Source organism: Bacillus rossius, chromosome 12 (assembly GCF_032445375.1).
Source record: "Bacillus rossius redtenbacheri isolate Brsri chromosome 12, Brsri_v3, whole genome shotgun sequence".
Lineage (NCBI taxonomy): Eukaryota > Metazoa > Arthropoda > Insecta > Phasmatodea > Bacillidae > Bacillus > Bacillus rossius.
Genome location: NC_086339.1, coordinates 49904647 through 49924063, shown reverse-complemented (window position 1 = coordinate 49924063; position 19417 = coordinate 49904647). Strand labels below are relative to the sequence as shown.

General features: G+C 44.3%; 1 protein-coding gene across 1 annotated transcript in view; it reads right to left on the bottom strand.

Annotated features, from left to right (window-relative positions):
• The window catches only part of LOC134537925 (mutS protein homolog 4-like), a 76260-nt gene that overhangs the window by 36167 nt on the left and 20676 nt on the right, over positions 1-19417 (bottom strand). The window contains exon 3 of the mRNA XM_063378890.1: positions 4737-4843. Coding sequence (XP_063234960.1) covers positions 4737-4843 — 107 coding nt within the window. The remainder of the gene's footprint in view (positions 1-4736; positions 4844-19417) is intronic.

Here is a 19417-nt window from a genome sequence, read left to right as displayed (position 1 = left end):
TATTTTAGTTAAAGAAAAAAAATAAAATAATCCCTGCTGCTATCTGGTGGCGACCAACAGAACTATATGACGTCACAAGATGGCTGCCTCCAGCAGACGAAAACAAGATGGCAGCCACCAGCAGACGAAAACAAGATGGCGGCCACCAGCAGACGAAACAAGATGGTGGTCGATGTTTACATCGAATTTCAAAAGTTCGAAAAAAAAATTCGAATCCAAGATAGCGTCCGTGACACAAAGTGCAACGGTGACGTCACGATTCGAAGTTGGTGGAAATTTCTAGAAATACAAAATGGCGGATGGATTAGCATGGATTGGCATACAGATTAGCATGGATTAGCATACAGATTAGCATAGATTAGCATACGGATTAGCATAGATTGGCATAGATTAGCATAGATTGGCATAGATTGGCATAGATTAGCGTAGATTGGCATAGATTAGCAAGGTCAAAGGTCAAGGTCAAAGGTCATGATGACGTCATCCAAGATGGCCGCCGATGACGTCATCCAAGATGGCCGCCGATGACGTCATCCAAGATGGCGGGCTCCTGGCTCCTCCGCCTGTGCTTGAACCCCCTATTTCCAACTACTGACACACGCACTCACGTGCATGAAGCAAGCTGCTGCTGCTGTCCGGGGAGAAACTACTGTGCCGAGACACACGCACTCACGTGCATGAAGCAAGCTGCTGCTCCTGTCCGGGGAGAAACTACTGTGCCGAGACACACGCACTCACGTGCATGAAGCAAGCTGCTGCTGCTGTCCAGGGAGAAACTACTGTGCCGAGACACACGCACTCACGTGCATGAAGCAAGCTGCTGCTGCTGTCCGGGGAGAAACTACTGTGCCGAGACACACGCACTCACGTGCATGAAGCAAGCTGCTGCTGCTGTCCGGGGAGAAACTACTGTGCCGAGACACACGCACTCACGTGCATGAAGCAAGCTGCTGCTGCTGTCCGGGGAGAAACTACTGTGCCGAGACACGCACACACTCATGTGCATGAAGCAAGCTGCTGCTGCTGTCCGGGGAGAAACTACTGTGCCGAGACACGCGCACACTCTTGTGCAACAAGCAAGCTGCTGCTGCTGTCCGGGGAGAAACTACTGTGCCGAGACACACGCACTCACGTGCATGAAGCAAGCTGCTGCTGCTGTCCGGGGAGAAACTACTGTGCCGAGACACACGCACTCACGTGCATGAAGCAAGCTGATGCTGCTGTCCGGGGAGAAACTACTGTGCCGAAACACACGCACTCACGTGCATGAAGCAAGCTGCTGCTGCTGTCCGGGGAGAAACTACTGTGCCGAAACACACGCACTCACGTGCATGAAGCAAGCTGCTGCTGCTGTCCGGGGAGAAACTACTGTGCCGAGACACACGCACTCACGTGCATGAAGCAAGCTGCTGCTGCTGTCCGGGGAGAAACTACTGTGCCGAGACACACGCACTCACGTGCATAAAGCAAGCTGCTGCTGCTGTCCGGGGAGAAACTACTGTGCCGAGACACGCACACACTCACGTGCATGAAGCAAGCTGCTGCTGCTGTCCGGGGAGAAACTACTGTGCCGAGACACACGCACTCACGTGCATGAAGCAAGCTGCTGCTGCTGTCCGGGGAGAAACTACTGTGCCGAGACACACGCACTCACGTGCATGAAGCAAGCTGCTGCTGCTGTCCGGGGAGAAACTACTGTGCCGAGACACGCACACACTCAGGTGCATGAAGCAAGCTGCTGCTGCTGTCCGGGGAGAAACTACTGTGCCGAGACACACGCACTCACGTGCATGAAGCAAGCTGCTGCTGTCCGGGGAGAAACTACTGTGCCGAGACACACACACTCACGTGCATGAAGCAAGCTGCTGCTGCTGTCCGGGGAGAAACTACTGTGCCGAGACACACGCACTCACGTGCATGAAGCAAGCTGCTGCTGCTGTCCGGGGAGAAACTACTGTGCCGAGACACGCACACACTCATGTGCATGAAGCAAGCTGCTGCTGCTGTCCGGGGAGAAACTAATGTGCCGAGACACACGCACTCACGTGCATGAAGCAAGCTGCTGCTGCTGCCGGGGAGAAACTACTGTGCCGAGACACGCACACACTCATGTGCATGAAGCAAGCTGCTGCTGCTGTCCGGGGAGAAACTACTGTGCCGAGACACACGCACTCACGTGCATGAAGCAAGCTGCTGCTGCTGTCCGGGGAGAAACTACTGTGCCGAGACACACGCACTCACGTGCATGAAGCAAGCTGCTGCTGCTGTCCGGGGAGAAACTACTGTGCCAAGACACACGCACTCACGTGCATGAAGCAAGCTGCTGCTGCTGTCCGGGGAGAAACTACTGTGCCGAGACACACGCACTCACGTGCATGAAGCAAGCTGCTGCTGCTGTCCGGGGAGAAACTACTGTGCCGAGACACACGCACTCATGTGCATGAAGCAAGCTGCTGCTGCTGTCCGGGGAGAAACTACTGTGCCGAGACACACGCACTCACGTGCATGAAGCAAGCTGCTGCTGCTGTCCGGGGAGAAACTACTGTGCCGAGACACACGCACTCACGTGCATGAAGCAAGCTGCTGCTGCTGTCCGGGGAGAAACTACTGTGCCGAGACACACGCACTCACGTGCATGAAGCAAGCTGCTGCTGCTGTCCGGGGAGAAACTACTGTGCCGAGACACACGCACTCACGTGCATGAAGCAAGCTGCTGCTGCTGCCGGGGAGAAACTACTGTGCCGAGACACGCACACACTCATGTGCATGAAGCAAGCTGCTGCTGCTGTCCGGGGAGAAACTACTGTGCCGAGACACACGCACTCACGTGCATGAAGCAAGCTGCTGCTGCTGTCCGGGGAGAAACTACTGTGCCGAGACACACGCACTCACGTGCATGAAGCAAGCTGCTGCTGCTGTCCGGGGAGAAACTACTGTGCCGAGACACACGCACTCACGTGCATGAAGCAAGCTGCTGCTGCTGCTGTCCGGGGAGAAACTACTGTGCCGAGACACACGCACTCACGTGCATGAAGCAAGCTGCTGCTACTGTCCGGGGAGAAACTACTGTGCCGAGACACACGCACTCATGTGCATGAAGCAAGCTGCTCGAGACACGCGCACACTCATGTGCATGAAGCAAGCTGCTGCTGCTGTCCGGGGAGAAACTACTGTGCCGAGACACACGCACTCATGTGCATGAAGCAAGCTGCTGCTGCTGTCCGGGGAGAAACTACTGTGCCGAGACACACGCACTCATGTGCATGAAGCAAGCTGCTGCTGCTGTCCGGGGAGAAACTACTGTGCCGAGACACGCGCGCACTCACGTGCATGAAGCAAGCTGCTGCTGCTGTCCGGGGAGAAACTACTGTGCCGAGACACGCGCGCACTCATGTGCATGAAGCAAGCTGCTGCTGCTGTCCGGGGAGAAACTACTGTGCCGAGACACACGCACTCATGTGCATGAAGCAAGCTGCTGCTGCTGTCCGGGGAGAAACTACTGTGCCGAGACACGCGCACTCATGTGCATGAAGCAAGCTGCTGCTGCTGTCCGGGGAGAAACTACTGTGCCGAGACACACGCACTCATGTGCATGAAGCAAGCTGCTGCTGCTGTCCGGGGAGAAACTACTGTGCCGAGACACACGCACTCATGTGCATGAAGCAAGCTGCTGCTGCTGTCCGGGGAGAAACTACTGTGCCGAGACACACGCACTCATGTGCATGAAGCAAGCTGCTGCTGCTGTCTGGGGAGAAACTACTGTGCCGAGACACGCACACACTCATGTGCATGAAGCAAGCTGCTGCTGCTGTCCGGGGAGAAACTACTGTGCCGAGACACACGCACTCATGTGCATGAAGCGAGCTGCTGCGGCCGTCATGCGCCCGGCACGCCGCGACTTCTCCCAGCCATCCCGACCTGCCCAAACTGTGCCCAAACTGTCTTGAGAAAAAAAAAGAACCTCCTGAAAAAAAACTAAAAACAAAAAAAAACTATAAATTTTAAATAAGGAAAAAACAGGCCAAAGAATCTCTGTAATAGTATTTCTGTTTTACGGTACAAGTTCATTTTGGTAGCAAAAAAAAAAATCTTGTAATAGGGGTTATACAACACATGCCTGATTTCAATAAGAAACACTTTAACAGTTAACCAACTACTGTTAGTTACTCACAGAAATAAAACAAATATAAAGTTCAAATATTACAGTTTTCAAACACACTGGAATGCTGGTAACCATGATCTTACTTGATTAGGTAAGATAACTTTTAATGCTTAGAGTATAACCACCAGAATAACTCATAATTTATGATAATTAAGTTAGCACCCATTATATTCTCACTAAATATGATTGTTACCTGTATTTATTTTCATGTTAAGCCCTTCTGTGCGTAACAATGCAATATTAATCCCGACTACAATTTGCAGTTAACGGAACTTTCTATGTTAAAAAAGGAGGGGGGGGGGGGTGGGGGTGGCGCCTGTAAAGTCAGTTTACAGATAATAATTTTACGTGATAACGTCATAAGAAAACTGATGAAAAATTGCATACTTTTTAATTTTTAAATATTTATTTACAGTTTTTGCAAATTAAATTTAAATAATTTGTTTAAATATAATCACGAACAATTAGTTATAGAAATAAACAGAAATAAAATGACGAAACTGGACAAATAAATGAAATGTTTTAAATTGCTGCTAATAGAATATGATCTGGCACGCTCGGCTCAGGCGCTCACCCACGATGCAGCACGACTCGTCCTCGCCCGTGGTGGTCGACCTGGGAGTGGTGACGCTGGACGACGTGGTTCGACCGCGCGGTCCACTGCTGTCCGAGGTGCTGGGTCTGTGGGGACCCGTGACACATCACTGCTACACACTGGCATTGTCATTTTAAAACAAATTTTAACCAAAAAAAGTTCAGCTGAGGTAAGCCAAAATGGTTGTAATGATTGTTCACTCTTTTACCAAATAAACACATTTTTTTGCGCTTACATTGCAAACGCTGGCTGAACCATACGAGATAGATCAAAATAATGTACTACAGTATTGTACACCTTAAAAAGGTCTACAAAAAGGTCCGCGATGGTATACGACAATACTCACTGGATGTGATACCGGAGAAGATGTATTGATTCCCCGAATTCCTCTGATACCATCGGATTTACCGTTCAAATTTAAACGCCTACAATTTACGGTAAAGATATCTTTTGCAATGACCATTAAGAAATCGCAGGGTCAAACTTTCAACGTTGCAGGCTTAGATTTGAGCGTTGAGTGTTTTTCACATGGCCAATTATATGTCGCTCTTTCAAGAGTAACCTCTAAAGAAAACATGTTTGTATTGTCTAATGACAAAAAAGCTGTGAACGTTGTATATAAAGACATTCTGTAGTATATTTAGTATCAGCATTGCACCCGTGCGAAGCCGGGGTGTGTCCCTTGTTATTTTATAATACCAATTACTCTCATCCAAATTATATTGACACCCACGGGTATTTATAGGTTTAATTAGATAAATACATAGGGTCAGGTGGAGTGGATATTGTTATGTACTGTCAGCTCGGTTGGTAAGGCTGAGAGTGTTGTGTTGTCTATGGTTCGTTAGTCAACAGCTAGCATCATGGCTGATAGCTCGTCAGATAACCTGTGTAACATGTAATGTAAACAATGTATCGTGTAATGCAGACACAGTGCGTGTAACGGGTACATAAAAGTGGCTACGAGGAATTCCGGATCGGTTCGTGCGCGTGAAGTGGTGTGCGGGCGAGGATGGCGGCGATTGGGGTTATGGGAGAGTTTGCTCCGGGTCAGGACACGTGGAAGAGTTACCGCGAAAGGGTGCAGTTTTATTTTATAGCTAATAAAATTGAAAACGACGAAACAAAACGCGCTGTATTTTTCACTATCTGCGGGGCGGAACTTTACAACTTAATTTCATCATTGTTAGCTCCACAGGCTACCGATGAGATACCCATCGCCGAGGTATTCAGCAAGCTTTCCGCACATTTCGAACCGAAACCCAGCGAGATTGTTGAGACATACAAATTTTTGAAACGTGACCAGCTAGCGGATGAAACGATAGCAGTATATCTGGCGGAACTCCGGCGATTGAGCACGCATTGTAACTTCCCCAATTTGGAGAGGATGTTGAGAGACAGACTGGTGTGTGGTGTGCGGGATAGATCGGTTCAGCACGCGTTGCTGTCTAAGGATCCACTGAGCTTCAAAGATGCAGTGGATATTGCTATGGCGGCTGAGGCAACAGGGAAGAACATATTGGACTTACGTGGAAAAGGTGACGAGATAAGTACAACGCGTGTTGACGAACATCCGGTGCATGCGGTGGCAGGCAGAAGCCATACCGGCAGACGTCCGGCTGGTATTCAGGCAAACATGGACACAGGAATACGTAAACAAATGATGGGCCCCCAGGAGAACAAACGGAAACAACAGTGTTGGCGATGTACAGGGAATCATGTTGCGGAAGAGTGTCGGCATGTGACAACTGTGTGCCGGTTTTAATCCAAACAGGGCCACATAGAGAAAGCCTGTATTACAAAACAAAAACAAGGTAGGCCTGTTGGTGGGGCCCGACAGGGAAATGTGGGGAATAAGTCTAACTCTGGACTTACTCACATGTTGTCAGATACAGTAAGGGAGCAAGAGGGAGAACAGAATGAAGCAATGTACAGTTTGAATAACCTGCGAGCGTTGAAAAGTAAGGCACCCTTTGTCATGGATGTTTGGTTGGATGGCAACAAACACTGCATGGAAATAGATACAGGTGCAAGCTTTTCTGTTATTAGTGAGGAAACATGCAAGGCCCTGTGGCCCGAACAGCCACCATTGGACATGTGTAACATCGCATTGCGTACGTGGTCCCAGGAACAGTTTCGGGTTAAGGGAGTTAAAACAGTCTTGGTAAAAACAAGGGAAAGTGAGGCAGTACTGCTTCCGGTGTTAGTGGCGGCTGGGAAAGGGCCGAGTTTGATGGGGAGGAACTGGTTGGAGCCCCTTGGGATTTCTGTGGAGGGCGTTTTCATGGTAGAGAGTTGCAAGGAACCTAGTGTTGTGCAGAAGAGCCGATGGATGGAGGAACTGGTAGCCAAGTATCCAAAGGTATTTGACAGCAGTTGTTTAGGACAGTATAAGGGTCCACCGGTATCCCTCGCGCTGAAAGAGGGAGCCACACCAGTATTTAGGAAATGCAGACCAGTGCTGTTTGCAATAAGGGACAAGGTAGGGGATGCGATCGACAAGCTGGTGATGCGAGGAGCTTACGAGGCAGTGCCGTATTCATCATGGGCGACACCTGTCGTGCCTATTATGAAATCGGATGGGTCCATTCGCATATGTGCTGACTACAAGGGCACAATCAATCCAGCATGTAAGACAGAGTGTTATCCATTGCCGACCATCAACGAAGCTCTGGCATCGCTGGCAGGGGGGAAATATTTCACGAAGCTGGGACTTGGAGGATGCCTACATGCAGGTTGGAGTCGACGAGGGAACGACAGATTTGTTGACTGTCAATACCATCAAGGGACTTTTTAAGGTCCGCCGATTACAGTTTGGAGTGAGCGGTGGCCCTGCCGTGTTCCAGAGGCTCATGGAAACACTCTTAGCAGGTGTAGAAGGAGTGGTAGTGCTACTGGACGATGTGTTAATAGCGGGCCCAAATGAAGAAGAGCACTGGACACGTGTAGCGGAGGTAGTGGCAAGGATAGACAAGGCTGGGTTACGGTTGAAGAAGTCCAAGTGTGTTTTTGCATCCGCAGTGGTGAATTTTCTAGGTTATAGGATAGATGCGGAAGGGATACATCCCACACACGACAAAGTGGAAGCAATCCGTAGGGTACCAGTGCCCCAAAACAAGAAGGACCTGCAGTCTTTTTTGGTCTTGCTCAATTTCTATGAGCGGTTCTTGAAAGATAAAGCTAGTGTTTTGGAGCCACTACACAGACTGCTTGATGGAAACGCTGCCTGGAAATGGGAGACACAGCATGCAGCTGCATTTACCAAGGCCAAGGAATTGCTACAAACAGACTGTGTGCTGGTCCATTATGACACCACAAGACCTCTGGTGCTAACATGCGACGCCTCAGAGTATGGTGTGGGTGCAGTGTTGGCACACGTCATGGACGATGGTGAAGAGAGACCGGTGGCGTTTGGGTCGCGGACACTGCAAAAATGTGAGCGGAACTATGCGCAGATCGACAAGGAAGCCCTCGCGGTGATATTTGGGGTGACTAAATTTCATCAATATTTGGCAGGCAGATCATTTACAGTGGTGACGTACCACAAGCCACTATTACGACTTTTGGATCCCAAGTGCCCAACCCCGGACATACTGTCACCTCGCATGTTATGGTGGAGTCTGTTGCTGGGCATGTATGACTACACCATCATGCATAAGCCAGGGGTTTGGATTGGACATGCAGACTCCTTGAGCAGGTTGCCACAGCCAACATCACCAAGGGAAGTTCCGGCAGTGGCAGATATCCTGATGTTTGAAGCAATGCCGGACGCCCCCTTGGACGCCCAGTCCATGGCACGATGCGTGAGCGAGGATCCAGTGTTGAAGAGGGTGAAGCATTTTGTGTTGCATGGATGGCCACAAGAACTACCAAGTGATGAGATTCGACCCTATTGGAACCGCCGGTTAGAACTGTCAGTCTACCGTGATTGTGTGCTGTGGGGAACTCGGGTGGTAGTTCCGCAGCAGCTGCGAAGTAGCCTCTTAGGAATGTTACATGCATCACATGATGGAATGGTGCGCTCAAAGGCCATAGCTCGAAGCTACATCTGGTGGCCAAAACTGAACGAAGACATTGAGGAGATTGTAAGCCATTGCCAGATATGTCAGGCTGAACGCAGGGCACCAGCAAAGACCCAGGTGCCATGGAGCACGCCCCAGAGACCATGGTCCCGTCTGCATGTTGATTTTGCGGGGCCCTTTCAAGGGAAAACATTTCTGGTTGTCATCGATGCCTTATCGAAATGGCCAGAGGTACGGTTGGTGCCGTCAATGTCATCTGCTGTAGTGGTGCAGGAGCTGAGGAGTATGTTTAGTAACCATGGTATTCCGGACGTTGTGGTGTCTGATAATGGGACTGTCTTTGCTTCAAGTGAAATGAAGACCTTTCTAGAGAAGAATGGAGTCATCTACAAGTATACGCCTCCATACCACCCGGCCAGTAATGGACAAGCCGAGCGAACGGTGCAAACTGTCAAGGACAAGTTGAAGAAGTTGAAAGCAGGCGACTGGAATACGAGATTACACAGACTGCTCTTTTCGTTGCGCACAACTCCCAGTACGGTCACGCAGAAGACGCCTGCCGAACTCTTGATGGGTCGGAAGCTGCAGACGGTTTTCGACAAGCTGCACCCGCGGTCGCTGTCGGGTGCGGGAAAAGGGTTATTGGAGGACGGGTGTGATGGTAAAATGAGACAGTTTAGTGAAAAGGACCCAGTGTTAATACGCAACTATGGAGCTGGACCCAAGTGGGTCCCTGGAGTGGTGGCACGTAGGGAGGGTCCAGTTACATACCAAGTTCAGGCTGGAGGTCTCATGGCACGGAGACATGTTGATCAGATGGTGCGACGCAATATCGCTACACGACTCCAGGGGAGCTCGAGGTTACCGGTGGGAGGAGCATCTGGGACGCGGCCCCGAGAGCAGGAAGAATCGCTCCAGCAAGCTGTCCATCGTAGGAGACCAGAGCTTCAGCAGCAACCACAGAGGCCTCCAAGCAGTACAGCGACACAACCAGGATCATCTGGTACGAAGATGAGTGGCAGCGAGATGCACCTCCAGCGATCGGCCGGTTCCCTAGTGTTGGGGGACTCCGAGCTACCATTTTTGGGGTTTCCTAGTGACTGCGGTCGATCATGTTCGTCCAGGGCAGCAAACATCTGAGGAGCTTGCTGGAACCTTGGAGTTCTCACTGCAGGAGACCCAGGGACCGCCCCAGGAGCTGAGTAACTTGCCAACGAGGGTGAGGGAGCGATCCACACGAGTCAAGAAAACACCAAGAAACTTGAGTGACTACGTTCTCCATTGTGTATAACAATATGTACAAGTGCTTAGGGTAAAAAATCACTTGGAGGGAAGGACTGTTATGTACTGTCAGCTCGGTTGGTAAGGCTGAGAGTGTTGTGTTGTCTATGGTTCGTTAGTCAACAGCTAGCATCATGGCTGATAGCTCGTCAGATAACCTGTGTAACATGTAATGTAAACAATGTATCGTGTAATGCAGACACAGTGCGTGTAACGGGTACATAAAAGATATGATACAAAAAACCAAACTTTTTGAATATTATTTTAACTAAGAGCACCACAACACTGACAAAAATTACGCACATTTCTTAGGGCCTAAGAAACCTAACCCTAACTCAATAAAAATTTAGATTAATTAGTTAGGTTGATAAAAAATAAATTTAGTGTATCATATTCACCCTGCGATTGGGGGGAATATGATACACAGGTGGGGTGAATGAGATAGGTACATCATTATATCCTACTTCCTAGCAACGCTATCAGTGTGGTGAGGTGCATGTGAGACAGGTCAAATACATGTGTATCACCCACAAAAAATTTCATGACAATCAGTTTAGTGGTCCTCGAGTTCTGAAATAAAATATGAAGTCATGTTACAGAGTGAATATTTTCCCTCTATATTAAAGAAGCATACATTTTGTCACAGTACATAAATGTGACTAGTGACTAGTGACTAGTCAAACAAATTCTACATACAATTTTGATCATTTATCGATGTACTGTCCAATTATTGAACTATATTCTCAGTCAACAACAAATTGAAGAAATACTGTGGTCCTAATAAGGATTTTCTCTCTATTTATAATAAATACAACAATAGCAAAGGAATAAAAGCAGCTTACTACAAACTAAAATATGGAATGCTTAGAAATACACAGTTCTACATGTAATGTTAAATTATTCATATTACTCTAAAACATAAACATAGGGGCCTACATAGAACAATAAGTTGTACAAATTGGAGTACAACAATTTGTTTATGTTCAGGTTTACCAATATACAGAAATAGCTTTAAGGTAAAAAAAAAAAAAAAACATTTTAATGACAACGTACATTTCAAATTCAGCAGTGGAAAATAGAAATATTAAGCACTTTTTTTTATAAAACTACTTAAAATTATGGTATCACATTCACCCTGTTGTGATGTATCTCTATGAGAGGAAGTGGACAAAGACACAGTAGCCAAGATGGCCAGATGAAGCATGTGTTTTTGTCTTGAGTTGGTTCACCAATCCCTTCCAATCCAATATATAACAGGAGCATGATCGAAGGTTGGAACAAGTTCTCAAACGAGCAAAACAAATGAATGTTACATTTAATCTAGAGAAGTGTAAGTTTGGACTTACGGAAGTCAGGTATATTGGGCACATATTTGGGAAAGACGGCATTAGGACAGATATGGATAAGGTGAGGGCCATCTTAGAATTCCCGGAACCTAAAAACGTGACAGAATTACAAAGGTTCTTGGGAATGGTCAACTATTGGGGAAAATTTGTACCCAATCTTTCGGAAAAAACAGATGGGTTACGTGGGTTGTGTCGAAAGAATGTTGTTTGGTCATGGAACGACCAACACCACACAACATTTGAACACTTAAAAACACGTTTGACCTCCACACCTATCCTACAGTATTTTGATCATGACGATGAGGTAGTGCTGTCAGTGGATGCGTCACAGAACGGCTTAGGAGTGGTTTTGATGCAATCTAAAGGCCCAGTAGCGTTCGCATCCAAATCACTATCTCCTGCGCAAAAGAATTACGCACAAATAGAAAAAGAGCTCCTTGCAATTGTGTATGGCTGTGAGCGATTTCATCAATACCTCTATGGCCGCAAAGTTTTAGTAGAGACGGACCAAAAGCCGTTGGAGGCTATATTCAAAAAACCGCTCGAAAAATGTCCTCTAAGATTACAAAGAATGAGAATTAAATTGCAGAATTACAACTTAACGTTAAAATATGTGCCGGGTAAAGATCTCATAGTCGCGGATGCGTTATCAAGGGCAGGAGGTCCAGACGACAAACTAGAATTACACGAACAGGAAATAGCAGCTCATCAGGGCATGGTAGTGCATTTCATACAAGCAACTCAGGACATGTGGGAAAGACTACGGTTAAAAACCTTGAGAGATGAGACTTTGATCCCACTTAAAGGCATCATAATGAATGGATGGCCTAAAGAGAGAACACAGGTAGAAGCTAACATAAGACCCTTTTGGTCATACAAGGAAGATTTAACAGTACACGAGGGAGTTATTTTTAAAGGCAAACAGATAGTAGTTCCGCAGAGTATGAGACAGGATCTGTTAGACAGAGTCCATTATGGACACATGGGGATACAAAAGTGCAAATGGAGGGCCAGGGAGTGTATATTTTGGCCTGGAATGGCAAAGCAAATTGAAGATAGGGTAAGTAACTGTGCGACATGTAAGGAGGTACAGAACCTGAGACCCAAGGAACCGATAGTCAGCAGAGAAATACCGAGTAGGCCTTGGCAAATAATAGCAGCAGACATTCTACATTTCAAGGGGAAGGACTATCTACTAGTAATTGATGCCTACTCAAAGTACCCTGAGTTCAGTCAGTTAACGAGTCTCACATCAGGTCACGTAGTGGGGCACTGCAAAGCTATAATGGCGAGACATGGGATACCGGAGGTACTTTATAGCGACAATGGGCCACAGTTTTCTTCACAGGAGTTTAAGGGATTTGCACACAACTGGGACTTTACACATAAGACATCTAGTCCTATGTACCCACAGTCCAATGGACTTGTGGAAAGGTATGTGCAAACAGTGAAAAATATGCTCAAAAAGGCAGTGAAGGACCGTAGAGATGTGATGCTGGCGCTCTTAGAATACAGAAACACACCGGTCGACAGTCACTTACAATCACCGGCTCAGAGGTTGTTTGGTAGACGACTAAGGGGGTTAATGCCACACTCAGCGGACATGCTTCGGCCACAGCAACAGCCAGACATACACCAGGACTTACTGGGCAAACAACAAAATCAGGAAAAATATTATAACAGGGGAACAAGGAAGCTAGAGCCACTGGCGGTAGGGACCAATGTAGGAGTTAGATGTGGTGATGCATGGAAAAGGGGCAATATTGTCAGAATTCTCGATAGACCCAGGGGTTACCGGGTGTGTTTAGAGAATGGGTATGAAGTTGAAAGGAACCGGAGACATCTAATGGATAATTTTACGGGAAAACCTTTTGAAAGGATACGAGAGGAAATACCGCAAGCTCAGGAAGATCAACAATCAAATAATCAACCACACCTGCAGGATGACGTAGTTCAGAATAGACCAACACAGCCTCTTGAGGATAGTAACATGGTAGATTTTAAAGGGTTTGATGAGACAGAAGTTGGCCAAGGGCACGGTTATAGAGAATGGGATTTTATAAAAGAACGTGAGGAAGGCATAGTAGAAAATACAGTAATGTCAAGGTCAGGAAGAGTAATAAAAACACCAGTGTACTTAAATGACTATGTACCTTAGAAGTTGTGATGTGTGTCTATGAAGGAAGTGGATCAGTGTATGTTCAGTGTATTTACAGGATTAATTGTAAACACAAATAGATATGTTGTGATGTATGTCTATGAAGGAAGTGGATCAGTGTATGTTCAGTGTATTTACAGGATTAATTGTAAACATAGATAAATTCTAATGAATGTAGGAACTGGAAAAAAGGGAGATGTTGTGATGTATCTCTATGAGAGGAAGTGGACAAATACACAGTAGCGAAGATGGCCAGATGAAGCATGTGTTTTTGTCTTGAGTTGGTTCACCAATCCCTTCCAATCCAATATATAACACACCCCATGCTGTGTATCACATTAACCCCATGTTCTGTATCATATTCACCCCAAAAATTTAGGCAGCAATAGTAACTAAGATATAAATGTTAGACTATCTTTCTAAGCATTAAAACATAGAGGATAGTTTCCTGCACCATTTAAAACTATAATTTTGAAGCTATCTTCTATGCACACAAAGATATAACAAAAGTTGCTGGACCTAGACATGAAAATTTTTTGGTCATATTATTTCTTGTTTGAGACTTTTTCATTTCCTATAAAATGTAGCTAAAGGTTTATAACATTCATTATGGAATGGGGATGTATCACTTTCACCCCAAGTTTTACACTGTATCACATTCACCCCACCCAACCCTAGTTCTAAAGAAAATGACTCAGCTAACACTGTATCTCAGATACAAATGTCTTTAAAGATTATCTAACTGATGTTCCATGTCTTCCAGACCTATATCAAATCTGATTGCAGAGAAAATGGTACAACAAACACGTGTGAATGTATGCATCATATGTTTCAGTGACAATGGAACACCACTGAAAACAAGATATTAAGAAAATATTTACAAAAATAAAGCAGCTTTATGAAATATCACACCATAAATTATAACTATTAATTTATTTAAGAAAACCCAAAACTTTTTGAAAACAGTAAATGCTGATAATTTATCTATTAAATTCATTTAAGCACTCTCAGTACTATACTCGGTGATTCACAAAGGCTCAGCAAACTATGTGGCTTCCAAATCTCCAACTTCCGAGGGGTTCAAAACAAGAACCCGACACTCCACCATTTTAATTAAGGTCCCCACTCTTGAGTTAAGCAGACAAAAACTGCTGTATTCTGCTCGACAGAATCTGAACATTCCCTGCACTACACAAAGTCCATGACCAGTTGTGGGATCATGATTACAATTAGCAGCAGATAATGACCAAAATATGGTGCGGCTCTAGTGTGCCTATCTACAAAATATATGAAATTATTGCTATTTTTAACATTCTGAACAATAAAAAAAATAAACAGAACTCATTTCTTGAATAAAAATTTTTTTAGTCAGTGTGTACAATGTGTAATGTTGCAAGACCCTGCCCTCCTAATTAAATAATTTTTCTTTTAAACTATTTTTATGCATGTAAATATTTCTTAAAAAATCTTTCTAATTATATTTTACCGTTTTCATGTATTTTAGGGTTGATGTTTGCACTTGCTTTGTGTTTTTAAGAAGGTATTTATTATTTTATTAGACATTTTTTATCATTACTATTTTTTATGTAATTTTTCACAAATGAGCCGCTGTACTAGATTTTTACGTGTTTAGGCCTACTTATTCAGGTTTTTATTAACGTGTTGTAATATAATTATAAATCACGGGACTGTGTCTGGGCTGGTGTGATGGTTAGAAAGAGAGGCATGAGAGGCCTGTAAGTGGGAGTGAGAAAGGAACAGTGCTTCCCCGCCAACCGAGATAAAGACGGTAATTCCCCCCCTGCATGGGAACCGGGTGATAACTGCTCTCTCACGGTGTGGGAGAGAGAACGAGAATGGAAGTCCCCGATTTCGATGTGAAATTGAAAAGAGACTGATCAGGGGAAGCCCAGAGTTCTGTATGTAAAAGATTTTTTCATGTAGTGTAACTTGTTCTCTGATTGGCTGATATCTGTAGAGTGAATGAAGCGTGCGTGTGATTGGTCGGTGAGGTCAGGTGACTTCTCCTCCCTGCGTGGAGAAGAGAGTGGCCAGACTTCACCAGTCGTCTGTCGAACGCTGGACAAGTAGGTCGCGTTCGGTGGCTTCTCACCAAATTATAATGTAATGTACTAATAGATAATTTCACGTTGGTGGTCAGAGCCAGGCCGAATATTAAATCAACCTAATTTGTTTTATTTTCTTCCGGACAATGAATTAGAAATTGCGGCCACCTTCGTCGGCATTCGGCTCGTAGCGAAATTCGTTTTCGCTGGGTGCGGCCCTGTTCCAGGTCGCACCATCTTCGTGTACTTGCAGTAAAACATTACTGAAGGACTTCATCTACGCTATTAATTTTCGGTAATTTCTCGTCATGCGAGCTACCAGCAGTTTTTCGACGGGCAGATATATGTGTGGAACGAGTGAATGAACTATTGTAAGTGTTTGGATTCGTCGGGGCATTCTGTTTAGAAAGATAAAAATAATAAAAAACATCAAAATTTGCAATCGGCGTTGAACTATTTTATTTTGTATATAACGAACCGTTATAGATGTTTTTGGCAGTTACTTCTGCAGGCTTTAATATTTATATTGGTAAATTCCAGATGACCTTGCTGTTTGATTAATAACTTCATGTCATGGTTACGTTTACAAGAACTGCTAATGTTTCTTGCAATCCTTAACATAGGCAGCATTTGTTTTTAAATCCTGTATTTCCTAGCATAACTACACCCAATACAACAAATTCTAAAAAATGTTCACACAGTTGACGTAATCTAATCTCTGAAGGGCTCTTTGACCCTAACATCTCCGACCACATTCACACAAGGGAGCGGCACGTGATTCTCTCCGTGCTGCAAGGACATCAGTGTGCGATCTCCCCTTCTCCCCAGAACACTCGCTTCTAGGCTGTCCTGATTCACAACGTCATGCGACCAATGCCCAACACTCGTTCACCACAGAACAAAATAAATAATAATTATTTCTGTATTTTCAATTACACTATGGTCGAATAAAGTAATATAATGTAGTATTCTGTGGTTTTATGGTAACACTTTTAGAATGAAGTGAATAAAAAAGTTTTATAAATTGTTATTGTGCTGGTAGTATGCTTCATTTCTGTAGGTCCTGCAACTCTGCAATTCTGATGCAAAAGCAGCCCACTAACCACTAAACGCTACGCTTTCAACCACACATAAACCCTCTTGAACTTCAGTAGCAGCCAGTATCACTTCATCACTGAAACTGTGCACTTAATTCTTCTGCATGTAAATGTATTAAATTATTCCCTAAATAATTAATCTTTGGTATTTAATGTTGACATTTAATTGAACACAGATTCTTTCTGCGTATCCTACTCAATGACCCATGACAAAGGTTTAATTAAGGTATAAGCTTAAAATTCTGGATTATAATCCCTTACTAGTAGGCCCACAGAGGCATATATGTGCCAAATTTAGTAATAAGCATGCATTATTTTAGTTAACCACTAAACCCTCCCTTACACAAGTTAACATAATCACAAACTAGCTTTAAAGCTGACACTGACTTATACAAAACTCATAATAGATTCCACGTCAAATCAGCACATATATTCTACTTGACCCTCTTATATTTCAATTATTTTGGGTTTATAGCTTACGTACATGAAGAAAATGAAGAAATCATTTTTTTTTTTAGATTTTTTGAGTGTTTTTTTTTTTTATTAATTTACAAAATATAAAAATAACACAAATTTTGCATGGTTCTAATCTACCAAAATATATGTCATTCGAGGGCTCAAATTGGTCCCAGTTTAAAGATTTTTTAATGAACTTTCGTATGACATAACCCTTGTTCCTGATAGGGGTTGCTTCATCTAAATTACCAAAAAATATGATTGAAAACACCAAATTTGGTTTTCTCAAAAAGTGACAATTTAAAATGTTTTAAAAAATTCCCAAAAATTGGTACTACTATTCTTATTTTATGTATTAAAAATAATTTGAAATCATAATTGGTTCATGAGATATAAGGCTTAAATCTATGGTATACGTTAAAAACAGGCATTTAACAGTATGTACCAATTTTTGTTCATTTATTTACTTTTGACCACTCTAAAGTATGAATATTGATGTTTCAAGGCATCACATACAAAAAAGACATTTATAAAAATTTTAATTTAAACTATTAATTAGGCAATTCAAACAGGCAGCATTTACATAAATAATGGTGGTAGGCTAACCTGAGACAATGTATAGTCTCTCTTGGCTCACGCTCACTAATAGACGTGACTGGCTGTGGCAGAGATTTAGGCAATAAAAGAAAGAAGAGAAAAATAATACCTGCATCATCTAAACATGTTAACATATTTCAGGGTGTTTTATCAATTTTATGTCTCATTTGTGTCACCATATCTTTAGAGCAGTTTTATAGTTTTATGCCTGACTGCATAATCTGTGTTTTTAAACTCGATCAAGGAAAACAAGCACAAGAGAAGCAATTACTGATCAATTAGTTATGTGAAGTGTGATGAACCATGTGAAGTGTGATGAACTAAATAACACCAGTCAAGTGACATAAGTGATGCAATCTGTAGGCAGAGACAGTATATGTAATTCATTATGTCTGTTGTGTTGTTGACATGAGTGGCGATTGTTTTCTGTGTGTGGGCCAGCGCCAATGAGACAATGGCAGATTGGCAAGCTTAGACTGTTTGTAGCTGTCCTAGTCAGAAGTATAAATACAATAACTGGCGACGAGGATGGGATCTTTTTTTTGTACTCATGGATATAAACAGAGAGCTGCATTTCGGTCGGACAAGCAACCAAAACATGTGGTAGTGTAAAATTAAGTTGTAGTGAGCCACGAGTGGTTAAGTGGTGGACGCGCCTTGTTAACCAAGATGCCGCTAGGCAAGATAGAAGAGTTTCACGGGGAGGATGGTGATTTTGAGTGCTACGTAGAGAGGTTGGAGCATTATTTCAAAGCAAATAAAATAAAAGAAGAGGAAAAGTGTAGTTTGTTCTTGACATTGCTAGGGACCAAAAACATACACTGTTTTGAATAATTTGTGTGTACCTCATAAGCCGGGAACCAAGTCGTATGCAGAATTGGTGGAAATATTAATGACTCATTACGCGCCCAGGAAAATTGTGATCGCCGAGCACGTGAAATTGTTGAGGAGAAAACAGGGAATGTCGGAAAGAATAGCTGATTATGCTGTAACCTTACAGAAAATGTCTATGTCATGTGAATATGGTGTGTTCCTTGATGAAGCGTTGCGCGATACGTTCGTCAGTGGTTTGGAAAACGAAGACATTGTACAGAAATTGTTAGTAGAAGACAACCTAACCTTTCGATCATCATTAGAGAAGGCGTTGATTATGGAAGCTGCCTTGAGTCAGTCAAAGGAAATACGACCGGATTTCGGGCTGACTAAACGGGAGGATGATGCGAAGGAGTTGGCGGGTGCATTTGTCCTCGCACCTAAAAAAGGGGGCAGAAGTGCGGGCGAGCAATCAGGAGGAGCTTTCAGAAAACAGGTCAATGTCAGAGGAAATAAAAAGTGCTACCGTTGCAACAGTGCAAATCATTTAGCTGCTCAGTGTCCATTTGCAAGTTTGGTATGTCATGCGTGTAAGAAACGGGGCCACATTAGGGCACAAGAGGTACATTGGGTAGAAGAAGAAAATTCAGATGAGTTAGAGTTGCTCAACATTGATTATAATGAGGGAGGTCTAGCCAAAAATTTTACAGTGGATGTGACATTAAATGGGCAACAGGAAAAGATGATTGTGGATACAGGGGCTGCGGTATCTGTATGCTCCGACAGCACCTATTGGGAAAAATTACGGGCGTGTCAGCTAAATA